The 18,946-nt window shown below is 37.9% G+C and overlaps 1 protein-coding gene across 1 annotated transcript; it reads left to right on the forward strand.

Moving 5' to 3' along the window:
- The first annotated feature begins 1,188 nt into the window (after nucleotides 1-1,188).
- On the forward strand, nucleotides 1,189-2,127 carry OR4B1I (olfactory receptor family 4 subfamily B member 1I). The gene is given in 1 exon segment (NM_001391210.1): nucleotides 1,189-2,127. A coding segment is annotated over 1 exon segment (939 nt).
- Nucleotides 2,128-18,946: the final 16,819 nt, after the last annotated feature.

Below are 18,946 nucleotides of genomic sequence, written 5' to 3' on the forward strand. Positions count from 1 at the left end.
TTGTTTCCAACTGCCCACATCACTATCTTTTGATATCATTGTGATTATAGTTCTTATTGTTTCGGTGTGTTTTTAGCTTTCAAAAGTACATTTCTTAAAAATTTCATCATGAAATCAGAAATAGGGGTAAAAACAGTGAGGATAAAATTTATAGCGGAGATTCAAGAAGTTCACATTTTTTCATCATTGTTTCTCATGGATCAGATTAGTTAAAAAAAACTCCTAATGTGGCACCTTAATCTAGAGAATACTGCTTTATCACATGATATAGTTAACTTGAGTAGGCATTGTGATCTGTGTTTATTTTGTATAGTCTGTGGGGTGTATAGATGTATAAGAGATGCCCAGTATGTATCTGTTCCAAAAGAGTAACTTAAAGAGAAATTTTCACTCTTGTTAGCATATATTTTGCTGCTGGCTAACAGCCTGGAACCAGAACAAGCAGTCTGGCCAGCTATAACAATATTCTAAGGGACAAACTGTGAATTCAGGGTCTTTCGGTAGTTTGAGCTGTGGGACAAGAAGTATAAATGTAATAGTGAAATGATGGAGAGAAGCTGGTAAGTTGAATTGTCCCCAGAGAATTTGAGCATTTATCATATAAATATACTTATTGAAGCTGCATGATTAATGAAAGAATCTCACATGAGTTGAGGACTAGTATAGATGAGTGAATAATACAGAGGATCTTTTGGAAAAGGAAGAATTATCAATGGGAAGACGATACCCTGAGGTAGTGATGAAGGAAAGAAGAAATTTAGGAGCAGAAGTATGTCCTGGGGATTCCTCAATAGGAGAGAGCTATCAAAATGCAAGAAAGACAATAAAAATGTAGGCTATGAACTTGAATGGACCACAAATTCAGAATATCTTGTAGTGAATTAGAAAGAATCCTGCCTGAAATCAGAAAGCTTGGTTCTAAGTCTAAACATCTACCACTTTTAGTGGGATTCTGGGTAAATAACCATTTCTCTGAGCCTTCGTTTTCTAAAGTGTAAACATTTGTTAGATTGCTAATATTTAATGCTGAGTGAGTATTGGCTCAATATTGGCTAAATGAATGATATCATGAGAAGTGTATGGTAAAATGGGTGACACTGTCTAATGTGTTATAAACAAGGCAAATTGGTTATAATCAGAGTTTGTTTTATTGCAGGTTTCTCAGTGGTTCACATCCAGTACATCTGAATGAATTTCATGGCGAGTACAAATAATGTGACTAAGTTAATTATAACTGGTCTTTTCCAGGATCCAGAGATACAGAGAGTGTGCTTTGTGATGTTTCTTCTTATGTACTTGGCCACCGTGGTGGGCAATGGCCTCATCGTTGTGACTGTCAGCATCAGTAAGAGTCTGAATTCCCCAATGTACTTCTTCCTTAGTTACTTGTCCGTGGTGGAGGTCAGTTACTCCTCTACTGTTGCCCCTAAATTCATCTCAGACTTACTTGTCAGGGTTAAAACCATCTCCCTGGAGGGCTGTGTAGTTCAGATATTCTTTTTTCACATTTTTGGAGTAACTGAGATCCTACTTCTCACAGTAATGGCCTATGACCGCTATGTGGCCATCTGCAAACCCCTTCATTACACAACAATCATGAGCCGACTGATGTGTCACCTTCTGGTGGCTGGTTCCTGGCTTGGGGGCATAATTCACTCTGTGGCCCAGATCCTGGTCACTGTCAAATTGCCCTTCTGTGGTCCCAACGTGATTGACCACTACTTCTGTGACCTCCATCCCTTATTCAAGATTGCCTGCACTGACACTTCTGTGGAGGGGGTTATTGTGTTGACCAACAGTGGTTTAATCTCTGTCTTCTCCTTCCTCATCTTGGTGTCCTCATATATTGTCATCCTGTTCAACTTGAGAAACCATTCTGCAGAGGGGAGGCACAAAGCCCTCTCCACCTGTGCCTCTCACATCACAGTGGCCATCTTGTTCTTTGGACCTGCCATTTTCCTTTACATGAGACCCTCCTCCACCTTCACTGTGGACAAACTGGTGGCTGTGTTCTATACAGTCATCACCCCCATGCTGAACCCCATCATCTACACACTCAGAAATTCAGAGGTGAAAAATATCATGAAGAGATTGTGGGGCAAGAAAGTGAACTCAGGGATGCAGTGAAAATGAAAATTTGAAAAGAAAATAGTAAGACCAGGCTAACCAAATATGCGTTCTGATTTTGGTCACTTATAAGGAATAGAGCAAAAGTTAACTTATTTATATTTTTTTTTATTGTTCGTTTCAGATGAGCCCCTGTTATCCATGATATCTATCGTAACCCCTTCATAGCTGTGTGTATTTTGGAAAATGTTTAAAATTAAGGTACTTTCCTTCTTTTCTTCAGTAGTCTGTACTGCAAAGGCATAGACTTCAGAGAGTTTAGTCCACTTGGACTGGAATTTCCAGCCTATCATCTTCTACCTGTGAAACTTTGAATCACTCGCTTTATCTCTCTGTGTTATGACTCTGTGGTAAGTGGAAAGATCATGGCATCAGGAGACAGAATATTATGCTTTTGTTTGTCCTTCCCCATCAAAATGTTCTTGTGGAAATCCTGGAAAATCTTTTTTACTTCATTTGGTTCCCCCATCCCATTATGCTCATTCCAATGCCTGAAATTCTGCAGTAGGAGCTTTATTTCATGGGAGAAGGGTATTGTTAGAATGGAAAGGTCTCTGGCAGGTGAAATACAATAAAGCTATTATTAACTGTTAGTATATTAATTTGAATAATTTGTAAGACCCCTTCCTTTCTAGATAGTTGTCATCTATGCATTGAGAAATGATTTAGCTAAATTTAGTCTGTTGTCTGTCTATATATGGCTTGTAAGCTAAGAATGGTTTTTACATTTTCAAATGGTTAAAAGAAGAAGAATAGCAACTTGAGACACATGAAAGTTACATGAAATTCAAATTTTAGTATTCATAAATAAAGTTTTATTGGACTCCATGTCCATTATTTTATATGTTATCTATGGCTACTTTTGTGCCACAGTGGCATAGTTGAATAGTTGTGACAGACTGTGTGGTCTACAAAACTTAAGTATTTATTATGTAACTCTTTACAGAAAAAGTTGGGCAGCCTCTGGCTTAAGCCATAATAACATGTATTGCTTACTCAATAAGAAGTTTAGAGGTCAGTTGTTCCAGGTTTGTCTTGTTAATCGTGTGATGCCAGAGCACCTGGTTGGTGCTTCTTCAATTCCCTTGGCTGTTCCCCCAAGGCTGCAAGATGACTACAACACCTCCAGGTATAATATGCTCACACTAGTGGAGGGAGGGGTTCTCATTTTATTTTGTGAAGTACTTCCCAGAAACTCTGTGAAAAATTCTTATTTTTATTCTTACTGACCAGAACTAGATCATATGTCTATGCCTTGATGCAAAGGAGGCTGGGATGGTGAGTAGTGGGAAGGGGAAATGCGATTATGTTATTGGCTTAGTTCAGGCATTGTGTTTCCCCTGGGCTGGACATATTGGTGCTTTAACAACATCATGCTTTTGTCATTAAGGAAGGAATTTCTGCCATAGGGAGTTTTGGTAAAGGCAATATCTTGGAGGGTAGTATACCTGGGCACAGTGAGGTCTTTGAAGGATTTTACTCTGGTGACAGCCTGAGTGCAGGAAACCAAGCTCAACCACTTAGTGACTACACAACCTCAGGCAAGCAACTGAAACTCTGTGAATCAGTTTCCTTGGCATGAGTGTTTGGGCTAAGTGGAAGAATCATTTTCCTTAATGTCACAGTTTTCCTGAATGTGTACCCTGCTTTAATTTCCCTCTGCAGGATAAAGGAGGGGGTTCTTGGGATGTGATCACCTGTGAATTGTGCATAGGAACCAAACCACCCCCGCAGTCCTTCAAGGCAGAGATTGAGTCTTATTTTCAGACGTATCCCTAAACCCAGAGTTCTGGGCCAATTCACTGAAAATAACAGAGGTAGAAAATCTAGCACTGCTCTGGAAGTCCAACAATATTATCCATCTTCCATAATCTACCATCATCAGCTTCAATCTCATGAACTCAAAGGCCTACTAGCTCTATACCATGCCATCCAGTAGAAGATAATCCTGTTCTGGAGGTGTTCTCTATCTGTGCTGTCCAATATGGTAGTGGTCATAGAAAATTTCAACTATGTCTAGTGAGACCAAGAACAGAATAGTTAATTTTAATAAGTTTAAATTTAACAAGATACTTTTGGCTATTGGATGCCTTATTGAGGAGCACAGCTTTAGTGTTTCATTTATATTGCAGGAGGCAGGAAAGGAGAAAGGAAGAAGGATAACCTTGCCTCTTTCCCTTTTAGGAGATTTTCCCAAAGTTCCATACAGCACTTTTGCTTTCATCTTATTTGATAGAAATTAGCCACTTGGCCACCCTTAACTACAAGGAAGACTGGAAAGTATAATCTTTTATTCTGTGTGGAGTTGTGTTTAGCTAAAAATAAGGGATCATTTTTGTTCCTAAAGAAGAAGGGGAGAATGGACATCAGAGTTGGCATATATTCTCAGGACTCAATTACATACACAATTACTCATGTAATTAATACTTTTTCATAAATGTGATTTGGTATGGCTTGGTAACATCACAGAGTCTAATTTAGCATCATTTACTTAATCATTCACCCCTTCAGGGCTTTTAGATTCATTTAATAATTTATTCAACAAGACTTAATGAGCATGTTCTATGCACCAAGCATCATTTTAAGTGCTGGGGATATGCAGTGGTACTTGGGACAGAGAAGGTCCCTGACTCCACGAAGCTTACATTCTAGATAAACATTCTGTTTTCTGAAGCTGCTGTGGTCTAGATCAGTGTTGCCAGTAGAACTTTCTGTGACAATAGAAATGTTCTTTATGTGCGCTTGTGCATAGTAGTCACTAGCCATGTGGCTAATTAGCACTTGAAATATGCCTACGACACTGAAGAATTGAATTCTTACCTTTAATTTTAATTAAATTTAAATAGCCACATTTGGCTCATGCCTACCACATTGGCAATCGCTGGTCTATAGCACTTCAGTGTTTGTCCTACACAACTGTAGTTATTGGGGCCAGCCCAGTGGAGCAGCAGTTAAGTGCACACCTTCCATGTTGGCAGCCTGGGGTTCACCGGTTCAGATCCTGGTGCAGATCTATGCACTGCTTACCAAACCATGCTGTGGTAGGCATCCCACAAATAAAGTAAAAGAAGATGGGCATGGATGTTAGCTTAGGGCCAATCTTTCTCAGCATAAAGAGGAGGATTGGTGGCAGATGTTAGCTCAGGACAAATCTTCCTCAAAAACAAAAAAAATGAAAAAAGAAAAATCGTAGTTATTGCTCCAGATCTGGTGGAAGATTGCCCCTTTGCCCCAGTACCCTGATAGTTCTGGGGCTAATTGCTTTAATCTCAACTCTCATTATCCGGCTCTTCTACCTCACCCTCACTTGGTCATCTGTTCACCACCCCATGGCCCCAGTGAAGTGCTAGGGTGACTGGAGAGAAGGCACCCCAGCACCAGCTACATGCATCAAGAATGAGCTCTGCCCATGCCATTTCAAGCCCCATGATTAACACTTTCAAGAATGGCTTTTTGCAGCATTAGACACAGCTTACCATTCTCTCCTTGAAATATGTACCTTCATTTCCATGACACCGTTCTCTCTTGCCTACCACTTTAACCACTCCTTCTCAGTTTCCTTTGCTGGTTTATTTTTTTCCTCCAATTTCTAAGCATCAGCTGTCCAAGGGTTCAGTTCTCAAACTAATTCTCTATTAGTCTCTAGGGAGATTTCATTGCAAATCATGGCTTTAATAACATTCAAGTGTTTATAACTCTCAAAATAGAGCTCCAGCCTGAACCTTTTCTCTGAACTTTGATTCATATACTCAGCCATCTAGTCAACATCTCTACGGAGAATTTTGAAAGGCAATTTTATTTAACACGTCCCAAATGAACTCCTAACTTTCCCTGATCCCTGCTTCTCTTTCAGCCATTCCATCCTCCGTAAATGGCAACAATGTTCTGATACTCAAGTCTATTTGGAGGTCCCTTAACTCTTTCTCTCACTCCTCTCAATGAAAATAACAGCAAATCTTGGTAGCTTTACCTTCAAAATATCCAGAATCTGACCACTTCCTAAAACCTTCACTGCTACCATCCTGGCCCGAGTCACAATAGTCTCTTGACTGAATTATAGAGATGGTCTCTTAACCGTTCTCCTTGTATCTCCTACCCCTATATTTCCCACTCCCCTTTCTTTGTTCTTAAGACAACACACAGATCTGTGGGAAGGTATGGCCTTTCTTTGCTACCTTTTTTTGAAATAATACCCAGCAGCATTCCCTATCAACCTTAATCTATTTTATTTTTCTTCATGGGACTTATTACTGTCTAACGTACTTAGCAAGTTCATTTGCTCATTGTTTGTCTCCACCTCCATTGTGTCCTGGTGGGAATATGAAGGATGTAACCTCCATGAGTCTGGATAGTTGGCCAAATCTCCAGCAAAATCTCCAACACCTAGAATAGGGCTTGGCATATAAAGGACGCAAAACTACTTGTTGAATAAATATGTGAATGAATGGATGGATGAATGAGATCTGTTTTTGCAGAAATTCTCACTATGTTACATTATTTTTACTGCTATCATTGTTGATGGAGAGGCTGAGGCACAGGGAGACTAAGTGACCTACACACGAATCTTTAAGTGTTAGATGGAAGATACAATGGAGATAGTCTAGCCCAACTCTGTCATTTTATACAGAAGTAGGAATGGGGGAGGGTGAGGAGTGGAGAGGTGAAATGACATGGCTTTAAGTTAGATGGTTAATCAATTATGGAACCAGAGCTAGTGCCCAGTATCCTGGCTCCCTGTCCACTTCTCATTTTTCTTCTCTATTAATTCTGCTTTTCATTCTCAGTAGTCCAGTCTGGAAAAAAGTTCCCTTTATGTCTTTCCTTCAAATTTCTTCTCTTCCTACCTCATTATTGGCTGCAAAAACTTTATATAAATCTCACTAAACTCATTGAAACAGACTTTGAATGTTTCCTAAGTCATAATTTAATTGACAATATTCCATCCAAGACAGAGGAAATTTCATGGAGAAGCTGTCCCTTGATTATAGTGTGCAGCTTAAATTATTTTAAATGCTTCAATGATCTAAGCATGTAACTATAACCCTTAGACTTTCAGTGTGTTGGTAGGTTTTCCACATCTAAATCAGGATCTTAAAATCTCTGATTTTGCCACTTTCTGTGGTGTTTGCTTATTTCTTAGATATTATAAATCCAAATATCAACCCAGATCCAGATCCCCTGAATTTTCCCTTTTTTTGTGATTCATCTTAGCCATCATCTACCTTGTTTTCTAAGAGCTTCAACGAAGATTGGTGCTTTGTTCTTAGGGACAGAGTCTTATCCTTGAATCAAGTAGAACTGCCACTCAGTACCATCAGAAGGAAGCCTAGTGTTATTGAAAGAGTATTGATTTCTGGGTTAGTAACCTGGCACATAACTAGAGCATGACTTTGGGAAGCGAATTGACCTTTCTCAGCCTCTTTCATGACATCTATAATTGAGGGGGTTAGAATAAAATGTCTCTCGATCATTTTCACTACCCTTATCATAGTGGCTTAGCTTATTTTGACCTGACTTTGCTCATTGGAGGTCTTTACTGAAAAATCAGCTGGTGGATGTTTTTAGCCAATGTGGCTGATGGGCCCAGGATTCCCACAGAAGAATTCAAGGCTCCATCCAATGCCAGTTTTCCCAGGTCAGATCATCTCCTTGAGTAATAATATATTCCAGCAGAGTGGCTAACTTCATGCTGAATTGGAGGAACTTGGGTGCATTTCAGATCCATCTAATCTAATTCCTTGTTCCAACATGGAGTGAAACCACATCAGATTTTCTGACCTAAAAGTGAGTGAAAGGACTGAAAGTAAGGCGCAAAGTTTCTAAGCAGATATAGGACATTGGGCAAGTCAGTTCCTGTCTTTGAGCCACAAGTTTTCATTTGTAAATTGAAGTAGTTAGGTTTGATGATTTTTTGGTGGCTGAAATAAATTCTAATTATTTATTTTTATTTTGGTAAAATATACATCACATAAAATTTGATGAATTTTAAAGTCCTTTACAACTCTGGGTTTCTGTGAGGTACCATTTTGGAATTACCAAGTGGAAGCATGTGATTGAGATGGTGGTTCCATTACTCTACTCTGAGATCAGTCACATCGGCACAACAAGCTGTCCCTTACATTTTTTCCTGGCCATTGTCTGAAGTCCAACATTATGCTGTGGTCCAGGTTCCAGCAGGTTACCTGATGGAGATTCTATGTGCTCAATTCTGATTTAGACTTTTACATGCAAGTCACCTTTTCTTTCCACGCTTCTAGGTGAGGCAGCATTATAGGTAGAGAGGAGGTATTTCTTACCAGTTCAGTGGGATAGATGATGGGAATAGTTGAAGCGTGGGGTAGCAGAGAGAGGAATAAATACAGAAAAGACAGAGATGAAAGAAAAGGAAGAGGTAGTTTTCAAAGAGGAATGCTATTAGGTATCCCTGCTCAGGCATGAAGGCTAGAGAAACTGGACCCCACAGGATTCCTTTCTTATCTCTGAGCCAGCTCTCAGATTGGTCCTAGGATATTTTCTTAAATGTCAAGAACTGATGAAAAAACAGATTTAATTCAGATTAGAGATATGTGTTTGTGTAGACAAATAAATAATCCTTGGATTTCTTATGAAAGGGTATATTTAATTTTAGCTCTTCATTCATGTGTTATGTACCTAGAAATTGCATAGGGCAATGGTTAAAAAGCAGAGGATCTGTGGTTAGGCTGTTTGGATTGAAATCTTGCCTTAGCTGCTGTGTAACCTTAGGCTAGTTAACGCGCTTATCTGTGCTTCTGTTTCCTCATATGGATAAAAAGGGTGATAGTAATAATACTCATATCACACATTTGTTGTGAAATTTGAATGAATTAATGTATATACAGCACTTATAAAGATGTGGCACACCATAAATACTATTGAAATGCTAGTTATTTTTACCAGCCAAAATGAAATGAATGCTTTTTAAGAGAAATATTGAATAGATAATTTTGAATAGTAGGATAAGATATTTATTATTAGAAGATATAGACACAGAGCTTCAATTATAAAAGAATCTTTTAATTGCTGTAAAAGTAGCATGATAAAGTACCATAGGAGCACAAGGCAGAGAATACATTATTCCCATAGTAATGAGGATCTCCATGCAATCTAGAAGGGAGGAATACTAAACACAGAGAAGGGAGAAAGGGCACGTTGGGTTAGGAAATAGCTGTGGACATTCATTTAGGGGATGATAATAAGGGTATAAAGATAGAAAATGGCTAGTTCAAGAAGGACCTGGCAGCCATGCTAAGAATATTGAAATTTATTCTGTGGGTAATGGGGAGGTATTCATTGATTTTACGTAGGATAGTTACATGATTTAATATGCACTTAAGGAACATCACCAAAGTATTTACAATGTTAAGAGAAGAAAAGACACTATGGATTTGAGTATAAAAGACAAGCTTCACTGGACACACAGACTGGAACTGGGCTTGGATGGTGGGTAGGGTTGAAGGGATAATGAGAGAGTATTTTCAGTGAAGGGAATCAGCAGAGTGAGCTTGTGGGATGTGGAAAGGGCCCTGAGTTAAAGAGAGGTGAGGTGAAGTTTAGTGGGTGAGAGTGTGATTGTTGAGGTGGCTCAGACAGAAAAGGTCTTTATAAGTGAGTCTGAGGAGTTCAGGTTTGCCCTGGTTATTCCCATGCAGTGGAGGATCTGAGGAAACAAGAGTCTGTGAAATAACTTTCTGGCTGCAGGTGCAGGATGGGTGGGGTGAGAGCATCTGGAGACTAAGTTGCTTTGGTAATTTAGGCACCAGCTGACAGCATGTGAGAAAGTGGTGGCAGGGAGAACAGAGAGAAAGGGCACACAAGAGATGAAGTTTAAAGGTAACATTAATGGTAAGTGGTGACTGACTGGAAATCAGAAACAAAAGGGGACACAGACCAAAACGACATTGAAGCTACAGCCTGGGAATCTTGGATGGTGATGGCGTCATCAAAGTATCTTCCAGGTTACACTTGCCTGTAGGTCCCTTGTTACTCCACAGCTTTGTCTCAGCTGCAACCCTAGTCTCTGTCCAAATCCTTTTCTTGGCCTCGTGAGTGAGGATGTGGTAAAAGAAGACTCCTGAGGAGTTTCAAAATCTTATCTTCTAACCATTCAGCTACTTGATTTTCCAAGGTGCTGAGATGATGCCTGACATGCCTAATGATTTTGGGTGCCTGGGCCAATATCACTGCCCCTGTTGGAAAGGCCACCATAATGATGAATTTAGCAATATTGCTTCTATTGCCCGTGGGTATCAACACAATTTCTCTCCTTTTGGGAACTTTAGCTCTTGGGTAGGCAGTTTCTTTCTGCTTCCATGAATGACACAATCCCTTTTCTTCCACAAAGGACCATTCCTCTTCTGATTTTATTCCCAAGAACTTATGTTGCTCTGATTCTTGTTCAGGTAGACAGATAATACAACTGCAGCTTTGATGGTATTTAGGTTGTTACAGCATGTTTTTCCTCCTGTAAACCCATTGTGAGAGTCACCATTTGGGAGTCTGAGGAAACAAAACATCTCTTCCCTATCTGAACGATGAGCTAATTCATAAATAAACTAAAGGAATAAGGCATTTGGGTGGGAGGAAATATTACCTTTGTTACTGAGAAAGATGATAATAGAAATTGTGGTTTAAAAATCTGCTAGAAGTGGCCTTCCTGAAACCGAGTGCCAGATTTAGGCAAAGGTACCCAAGCAGGCATGGCAGAATTGGACCCACCCCACAGAGTAGCCAGTCTACCCCACAGAGCCAGAGGTTGCCCATGGGGCAGAGCAGAAAGTGTGCTCCCTGCAACATCTCACTCCAAGAGAAGGAGGAGAGAGGAAGGGCCTGTCTATACATTCCTAGTCTTTCCTTCAGAAATCACTCCACCTCCCCTGTGGCTGGGTGGGGCTAGGAGGGTTATGTTGCTGTAGCTTCTTCCACATGGAAGGAAACATCAAGAGTGGGGAAGAAATGCTCTCCCCTTAGCCTCTACTCAATGATGTGCTGATAAATGTTTAGCCACTCACTCTCCTAAATAAAAAGTCCTTATTTGTAGCATTTGCTGATTTCTAAGGTGCAAATCCTATGATCACAGATGATTTTAAGATACGTGTTATCACTGCAATTGGAGCTGGGAATGATGTATGTGAAAAGAAATAGCCCATCTAAGCTGGCTTCAAAACAGCACTACCTCCAACAGCTATATACTTAACCAGTCTCCTTGGAATATTTATTGGAGGTAGAAGGGTGGGTGTATTTGATATACACTGTCTGTTTGCTCTCCAGTGCAGTTGTACTGATCTCCACTTCTGCAACTGAGTGTAGGACAATTTATTTTCTCACTTTTGCCATCTCTCCAATCACTAATCTTTTACTTATTGTCAAAAGTAGTATTTATGTTTTATGAGCATTTATTTGATGATTAGCGAGACAAAGTCCGTTCATATGTATATTGATTTTTTAACTTATTCTTTTGTGCATCATCTGTTTATATCCTTTGTCCATTTTCTATTTGGATACTTCTACATATCTTATGGAAGGGTATGACAAAACCCCTGCATTAACAGGCGAGAGGAAGAATCCAATGGCATCTGCCAGTGTGCCTGTCAGCACAACTGCATTAGGTCCCAATAATGGCTGCTGTCAGTGTCTCGGTCCCTGGGGAGGTGGGCCCAGCCACCTCCTACCTCTCTGAAATATGCTCAGGGCCTAACGAGTAAGTCATTTTTAACAAAGGTCTATGTATCTTTCTCTATGCTATTTTTGTTTTGGTTTCCTGAACAGGTGAATGTTCATGGGCCCTTTAAGAGCAAACTTTTCTTTCTCTGAAATTTGATAGTTTTTCTGAGGGTATTCCCCATTGGTTTTAAGAGCCAGCAAAGCCAGTTATTACAGGAACTCTTCTTGGACACGCTGAATTCAAAGGTTGGGATGCCTATTATGGCATAGTTCTCCTGCTCAGATCCCCCCACTGCGCTGGGAAAAGCTTCCTACCTTTTAAGATTGCTCTCACCCCATGAAGCACTGTGGCTAAGTTGTGTTTTATTTCTAAGCAGAGGTGTATTTCTGCCTCTTCTACCCTGCCAGTGTTGATCCTTGTTGTGAGGGTTCTTTTTATCCAGTTTCAAGATCTCTGTCAGAGGTAATTGTTCCACAGATGGTTGTAGATTTGTTGTATTCACGGGAGGAGGTGAGTTGAGAGTCCACCCACACTTCCATCCTCCAAGAATCTCTGTATTTTTAATGGAATACTAATTGTCTTAAAATCATCTTTTAAATAAGCTACCTTGCTTCCACTTTCATATGACAAATTCTCATATAGATTTCTATTAGTTTCTGAGATTTAAATAATCATCTATCCCTGAATAAGGATCAGATTTCTTTACAGTCACTTAACAACACAATATCTGAAGGGAAAACCCCCATAGTTAATATACATTTTAAATTTATTTATTTATTTATTTTTATTGAGATATAATTCTCATATAACATTGTGTAAGTTTAAGGTATAAAACATGTTGATTTGGTACATTTACCAATTCAATATATTTAGCACCATAGTGTAGCTAATATGTTTGTCATGTCACATAGCCATCACTTCTTTCTTGTGGGGACAACAATTAAGATCTAGTCCATTAGCAGCTTGGAAGTATATAGTACAGCATTTTTTACTATAATCACTATGCTGTGTAGCAGAACTACAGGACTTATTTATCTACATGTTGCAAGTTTGTACCCTTAAGCAACAATTCCCCAAATCCCTCAACTTCCAGCCCCTGTTAACCATGATTCCACTTAGTAACAATCTGGTAAGCACTTGATAACTATCATTCTACTCTCTCTTTTGACAAATTTGTCTTTTATATTCCATGCGTAAGTGATGTCATACAGTATTTGTCTTTATCTGACATCTCACTTAGCATAAGGCACTCAAGGTCCATCCATGTTGTCACAAATGGCAGGATTTCCTTCTTTCTCATGGCTGAATAATATTCCATTTCCACATCTTCTTTATCCATTCATCCATTGACAAACAATTACCTTGTTTTTATATCCTGGTTATTGTGAATAATGTTTCAATAACATGAGAGCACAATATCTTTTTGATATTCTGTTTTGTACTTAGACCCTCTGCCCATTTTTAAATTGTATTGTTTGTTATTGAGTTGTATAAGTTCTTTTGAATAATAACCCTTTATGTGATATACTGTTTGCAAATATTTCCCACTATCCCATAGGTTGCCTTTCATTTTATTGATTGTTTCTTAGCTGTGTAGAAGCTTTAAAGTGTGATATAGTCCCACTTGTTGATTTTTGCTTTTGTTGCTTTGCTTTTGGTGTTGCATACAAAAATTCATTGCTGAGACCAGTGTCAATGAGTTGCTTTCTGTTGTTTTCTTGTAAGAGTTTTATAGTATATGGTCTTATGTTTAAGTCTTTAATCCATGTTGAGCTACTTTTTGTGAGTGGTGTAAGATAGGGGTCCAATTTCATTTTTCTGCTGCGGCTAGCCAGTTTTCCAAGTGCATTTGTAGAATCCTTTTCCCATTGAGTATTCTTGGCCTTGTTGTCAAATATTAGTTGACCACATATATGAGGGTTTATTTTTGTGTTCTCTATTGTGTTCCATTGGTCTATGTGTCTATTTTTATGCCAGTACCACACTGTTTTAATTAATATAGGTTTGTAGTATAGTTTGAATTCAGAATGTCTTGTTTCTCAAGATTGCTTTGGTCATTTAGGGTCATTTGTGGTTCCATACAAATTTTAGGACATTTTTTTCTATCTCTGTGAAAACTGCCATTGGAATTTTGATAGGGATTGCATTAAATCTATAGATCTTTGACTTTGGGCAGTATGAAGATTTTGATATTAATTCTTCCAATCCATGAACATGGGATGTCTTTCTATTTGTTTTCATCTTCATCTTCTTTCATCAAAGTCTCATAATTATAATTTTACAAATCTTTCACCTCCATCTGCTACCTTTGGGCTTCAGTTGTTCTTTTCAAGGTGTAAGGTCAGGTTGTTTATTTGAGAGCTTTCTATTTTCTTAATATATACATTTATTGCTGTAAACTTCCCTCTTTAAACTGCTTTTGCAGCATCCCATAGGTTTTGGTATATTCTTTTTCCAATTTCATTTATTTTGAGAATTTTTATTTCCCTTTTGATTTCTCCTTTGACCCACTTGTTATTCAGGAACATGTTGTTTACTTTTCACAGCCTTGTAAATTTTGCATTCTTTCTCTTGTTGATTTCTAGTTATATACCATAGTGATCAGAAAGGATATTTTGTATAATTTTAGTCTTCTTAAATTTGCTAAGACTTGTTTTGTGTCCTGTCATATGATCTATTCTGGAAAATGTTCCATGTGTGCTTGAGAAAACGTGTACTTGTGTGATTTAGATGAAATGTTCTATAAATGTCTGTTAATTTTATTTGGTCTAATGTACAGTTCAAGTCCAAAATTTTATTGCTGATTTTCTGTCTAGCAGATCTGTCCATTGCTAAAGGTAGGTTATTGAAATTCTCTACTATTATAATTACCAAGAAGGATCTGGCCACATAATTCTGAAAAAACTAGCCATGAAAATTCTATGAATAATAGTGTAGCACTGGAAGGTGAGAGAATGGTGTGAAAAGACCAGGCAGGGTTATACTCTGCTGTACACAGAGTTGCCAGGAGTTGAAAGCAACTCACTGGTACTAAAAACAACAAATATTATAGTATTGTTGCCTATTTCCCCATTCAGATATGTTAGTATTTGATATACTTTGATATTAAAATAGTGGATGCTTGTATATTTATAATTGTAATACCTCCTTGATGAATTGATCATTTTATCATTATATAATCACCTTCTCTCTTGCTATCGTTTTTGGCTTGAAATCTACTATGTCTGACATAAGCATAGCTAGTCATGCTTTCTCTTGGTCTCCACATGCATGAGATTTCTTTTCCACCCCTTCCCTTTGAACCCACATTTGACCTTAAATTTGAAGTGAATCTCCTGTAGGCAACATATAATTGAGTCTCGTTTTTTTGATTCAACTATCTACTATGTGCCTTTTTATTGTTGAATTCTATCCATTAACATTTAGAGTAATTATCAATATGTAAGAACTTACTAGTGCCCATCCTATTAATTGCATCCTATTTGTTTTGTATTCCCGTTGTTTCTTTCTCCTCTGTTTATGCCTGTATTTGTAAATTCATCATTTTTGTAGTTGTATGCTCTGTTTCCCCATTCTTAGTCTGCTCTAGGTTTTTGCTTTGTTTTACCACAAGGCTTACATAAAATATCTTATAGATAAAACCGTTCATTTCAAGCTGATAGCAACTTAATTTTGATTGCATAAAAGAGATCCACTCTTTTGCTCCCCCTTTTATATTTCTGATGTCACAATTTACCTCTTCATATTGCATATCATTAACAAATTATTGTATCTGCCCTTATTTTTCATACTCTTTTCCTTTAACCTTTATAATATAGTTAAGTGGTTACAACATCATACTACTATAGAATTAAAGTTTTATAAATTTACTGCATATTTACCTTTACCAGTGTGTTGTATACTTTTTCATTTTTTGTCACTAATTAGCATCTGTTCATTTCAGCTCCTGGCTTCCTTTGAACATTTCTTGAAAGGTGAATCTAGTAGTAATGAGCTCCCTCAGCTTTTGTCTGTTTGGAAAAGTATTTCACCTTTATTTTTGAAGGATAATTTTTGAAGGATAAGTTATTGGAGAATTATTGTTATCTTTTGGTGATGACATACTTCCTTGATTTTTCATGTTCCTGGTAGTGTTGCCTTGCTACTTTCACTTTTTAAGTATTTGACTCTCTCCAAATCTTTATTAGTTGCCTTCAGATGGGGTAAGGTGTTATGTTATATCTGGGGTTTTCTCTCTCATCTGCTCCACACTTCTTGCTCTCTCTTGTGGCAGAATTCTAAATTGTATGTGTCTTCTTGGTTCTTACAATTTACCTGGCTGGCTGATTGGAATCTCTTTTTTTATTTCCAGAAGGTGGTGCTATAGCTTGAGTTTGTGGTTTCTCCCTAGTCCCCAGATCCACATCTGTTTTTCTCATATCACTCCTTTTCCAGGAATTGCTCTTGCTACCTCTCTCAGGGAATGTGAACAAGAAGCAGGCTGTAGATCAGGAGGTGGTGTGGAGTGTCCACAGGCCCAGTGGGGTGATCCTCCAGTGAGGTTCTCCTAGAGGATCCTGAGTGGGCTTTCTCTTAAGTCTGGAGCACAGTCAGTGGGAACCAAGTTTCTCTAATGCCCTTTGATATTCTTATCAGCCTCTTTCCAGATCTCTACCATCCTCCCAGTTATGGAGGTCCTGCCTCAGTACTCTGGATGTGGCTAGAGAGAAATGGGTTTCTCCAGCACTAACCTACACAGCTGGGTTAGCCAGGCAGTAGCTCACTAATCTCATTTTCCGTGAGGAATGGGTTGCTACCAGAAATGTTCAGCTCCATGATGTGTCAGGTGGGGATAAGTGGTGCTGGCAAAGTTCTTACCCCCTCGACTCACTGCATACAAACTCATATTTATTATTGTTCCAACATCGTGCTGGAATCTCTCCTCAGGAAGGCTGGACTACTACACATCCATTTTATTGTTGAGTATTTTCCCTATTCAGCAATCTCTAGGTTTACCCCAGCATAACCTAATAGGCTTGAGACAGGTTTATTTGCTTTGCTAGTTGGGCAGTCCAGGTCAAGGTCTGTCTGCCTATAACCAGATACAGAAGTGGGTTAGACTCCTCCTTGGTCACTTGGCTTATGGTGCTGGGTCCCATAATTCTCACAGAGGCATTTTTTGTTCATGATTTATGCCTAACTAGTTAAAAAAAAAGGAGCAAAATGGAGGGTCATCTTACACTGGCATGATGCTGATGTCATCTCTAATACTCCTTTTTATTATATTTATAGCTATTCTAGAATATTTATCTTGAAGATTAACTTTTGAGTAATGTAATCAAGTTGCAAGGAAAAATTCATTGAATTTTGATTGAGGTTGCATAAATTTGTAGATAAAATCAGGGAAAGTTGAAATCTTCATTATATTGAATTTTACTATTTAAACATGATTTTCTAAGGACTTCCTTGTGTGGTGGATACAATTATGTTTTCCAGTTTTTAGATGTATTGTCTTGTATTCCCAAGTACTTTTACACTTTTATCTGTATAAGTATTTCAAATTTTTAAGTGCTTTTTATTTTTAAAAAGTTCTTGGCTATTGTAAATGGAATATTTTTCAGCTGTTGTTTTCTAAGTGGTAATTGCATTTGAGCTTTCTTATTGTTGCTATATGTTTAGTTTTGTCTTACATTTATGTCTTAGAATGTCTTGCTTGTGAGAAACAGGAAGCCATCAAACTGCTCAAGTAAAAAGGAGAATTTATTTGAGGAATAATGGGAATTCTCTGGTACCTCAATGTACAATGGACTGAATTAGAGATTCAAAATTTAAGAATCAAGGATACCCTCTGCATCTATGAGAGATCATAGTCTCTTTCTCTACTATTTTCAAGTTCCAGAATACTAGTTTCTCAGTTTTTAAAGAAATGGGGGTAAAATTTATATCAGGGAATCAAGGCATTCATACTTTCTCTTCCTTATTTCTAATGGATCATACTTGGTCAAAATAAAAGTCAATTGTTACCTTAATCCAGAGAATATTGTTTTGAGTTACATTTCGTTGTTAGCTTGACTCTGTATCATGATCTATGTTACTTCTGTATAGTCTGAAGTGTGTGTAGATGTATAAGAGTTGTTCAGTAAGTATCTGTTCCAGGGAAGTAACTTATAGAGAAATTCTCACTCTTGTTATCATATACTTTGCTGCTGGCTATCAACCTGGAACCTGAACAAGTAGGCTAGGCAACCTTAACAATGCCTTCAGAGGACAAGCTGTTTAAGTCTAGAATCTGTGTTTAAACAGTGGTGCAAGAATTGTGAAAGTAATAGTGAAATGATGAAGATAAACTAGTAAGTTGAATTCTCTCCAAAGTGTTTGGGCATTTGTCATATAATAGTTATTGAAGCTGCAATACTGGTAATGGACTCTGACATATGCATATTGATGACAGGTATAATTGAATAAAGAAATAATACAGGTGGCTTTCTTGAAAGGGAAGAATTATAGTGGGAAGATGAATCTCTGATACAGAGATAGACGAAACAAAGAATTCAGGAGTAGAAGTGTGTCATGGGGATTCTCCAAGAGGAGAGAGCTATCAAATGCAATGAATTCTTTGCAACTGGAAAACAAAAGAAGGCAGGGTAGGTATACTTATATCAGACAATATAGACTTTAAGCCATAGACTATAATGAGAGACAAAGAAGGTCTTTATGTAATAATACAGGTGTCAATTCAACAAAAGGATATAATGTTTGTAAATGTTTATTTTTTAATTTAATCTTTTTGTTGAGGTAACATTGATTTACACCACCATATAAATTTCAAGTGTCTATCATTATATTTTGCCTTCTGTATAGACTACATTGTGTTCCCCACGAAAAGTCTACTTGCCATTCTTCAAGGCACACATGTGCCTCTTTACCTCTTTAGCCCTTGACTGAGGGCATCTGTTCTCTGTATCTGTGTTTGTTTGTTTATCTACCACATATGAGTGAAGTCATAACGTATTTGTCTTTCTCCATCTGACTTACTTTTCTTAGTATAATACCCTCAAGATCCATTCATGTCATTGCAAATGTTAAGATTTCATACGTTTTATGTCTACACAGTATTTCATTGTATATATATACTTTATCTTCTTTGTCCATCCATCA

Source organism: Equus caballus, chromosome 12, assembly GCF_041296265.1.
Source record: "Equus caballus isolate H_3958 breed thoroughbred chromosome 12, TB-T2T, whole genome shotgun sequence".
NCBI classification, from domain to species: domain Eukaryota; kingdom Metazoa; phylum Chordata; class Mammalia; order Perissodactyla; family Equidae; genus Equus; species Equus caballus.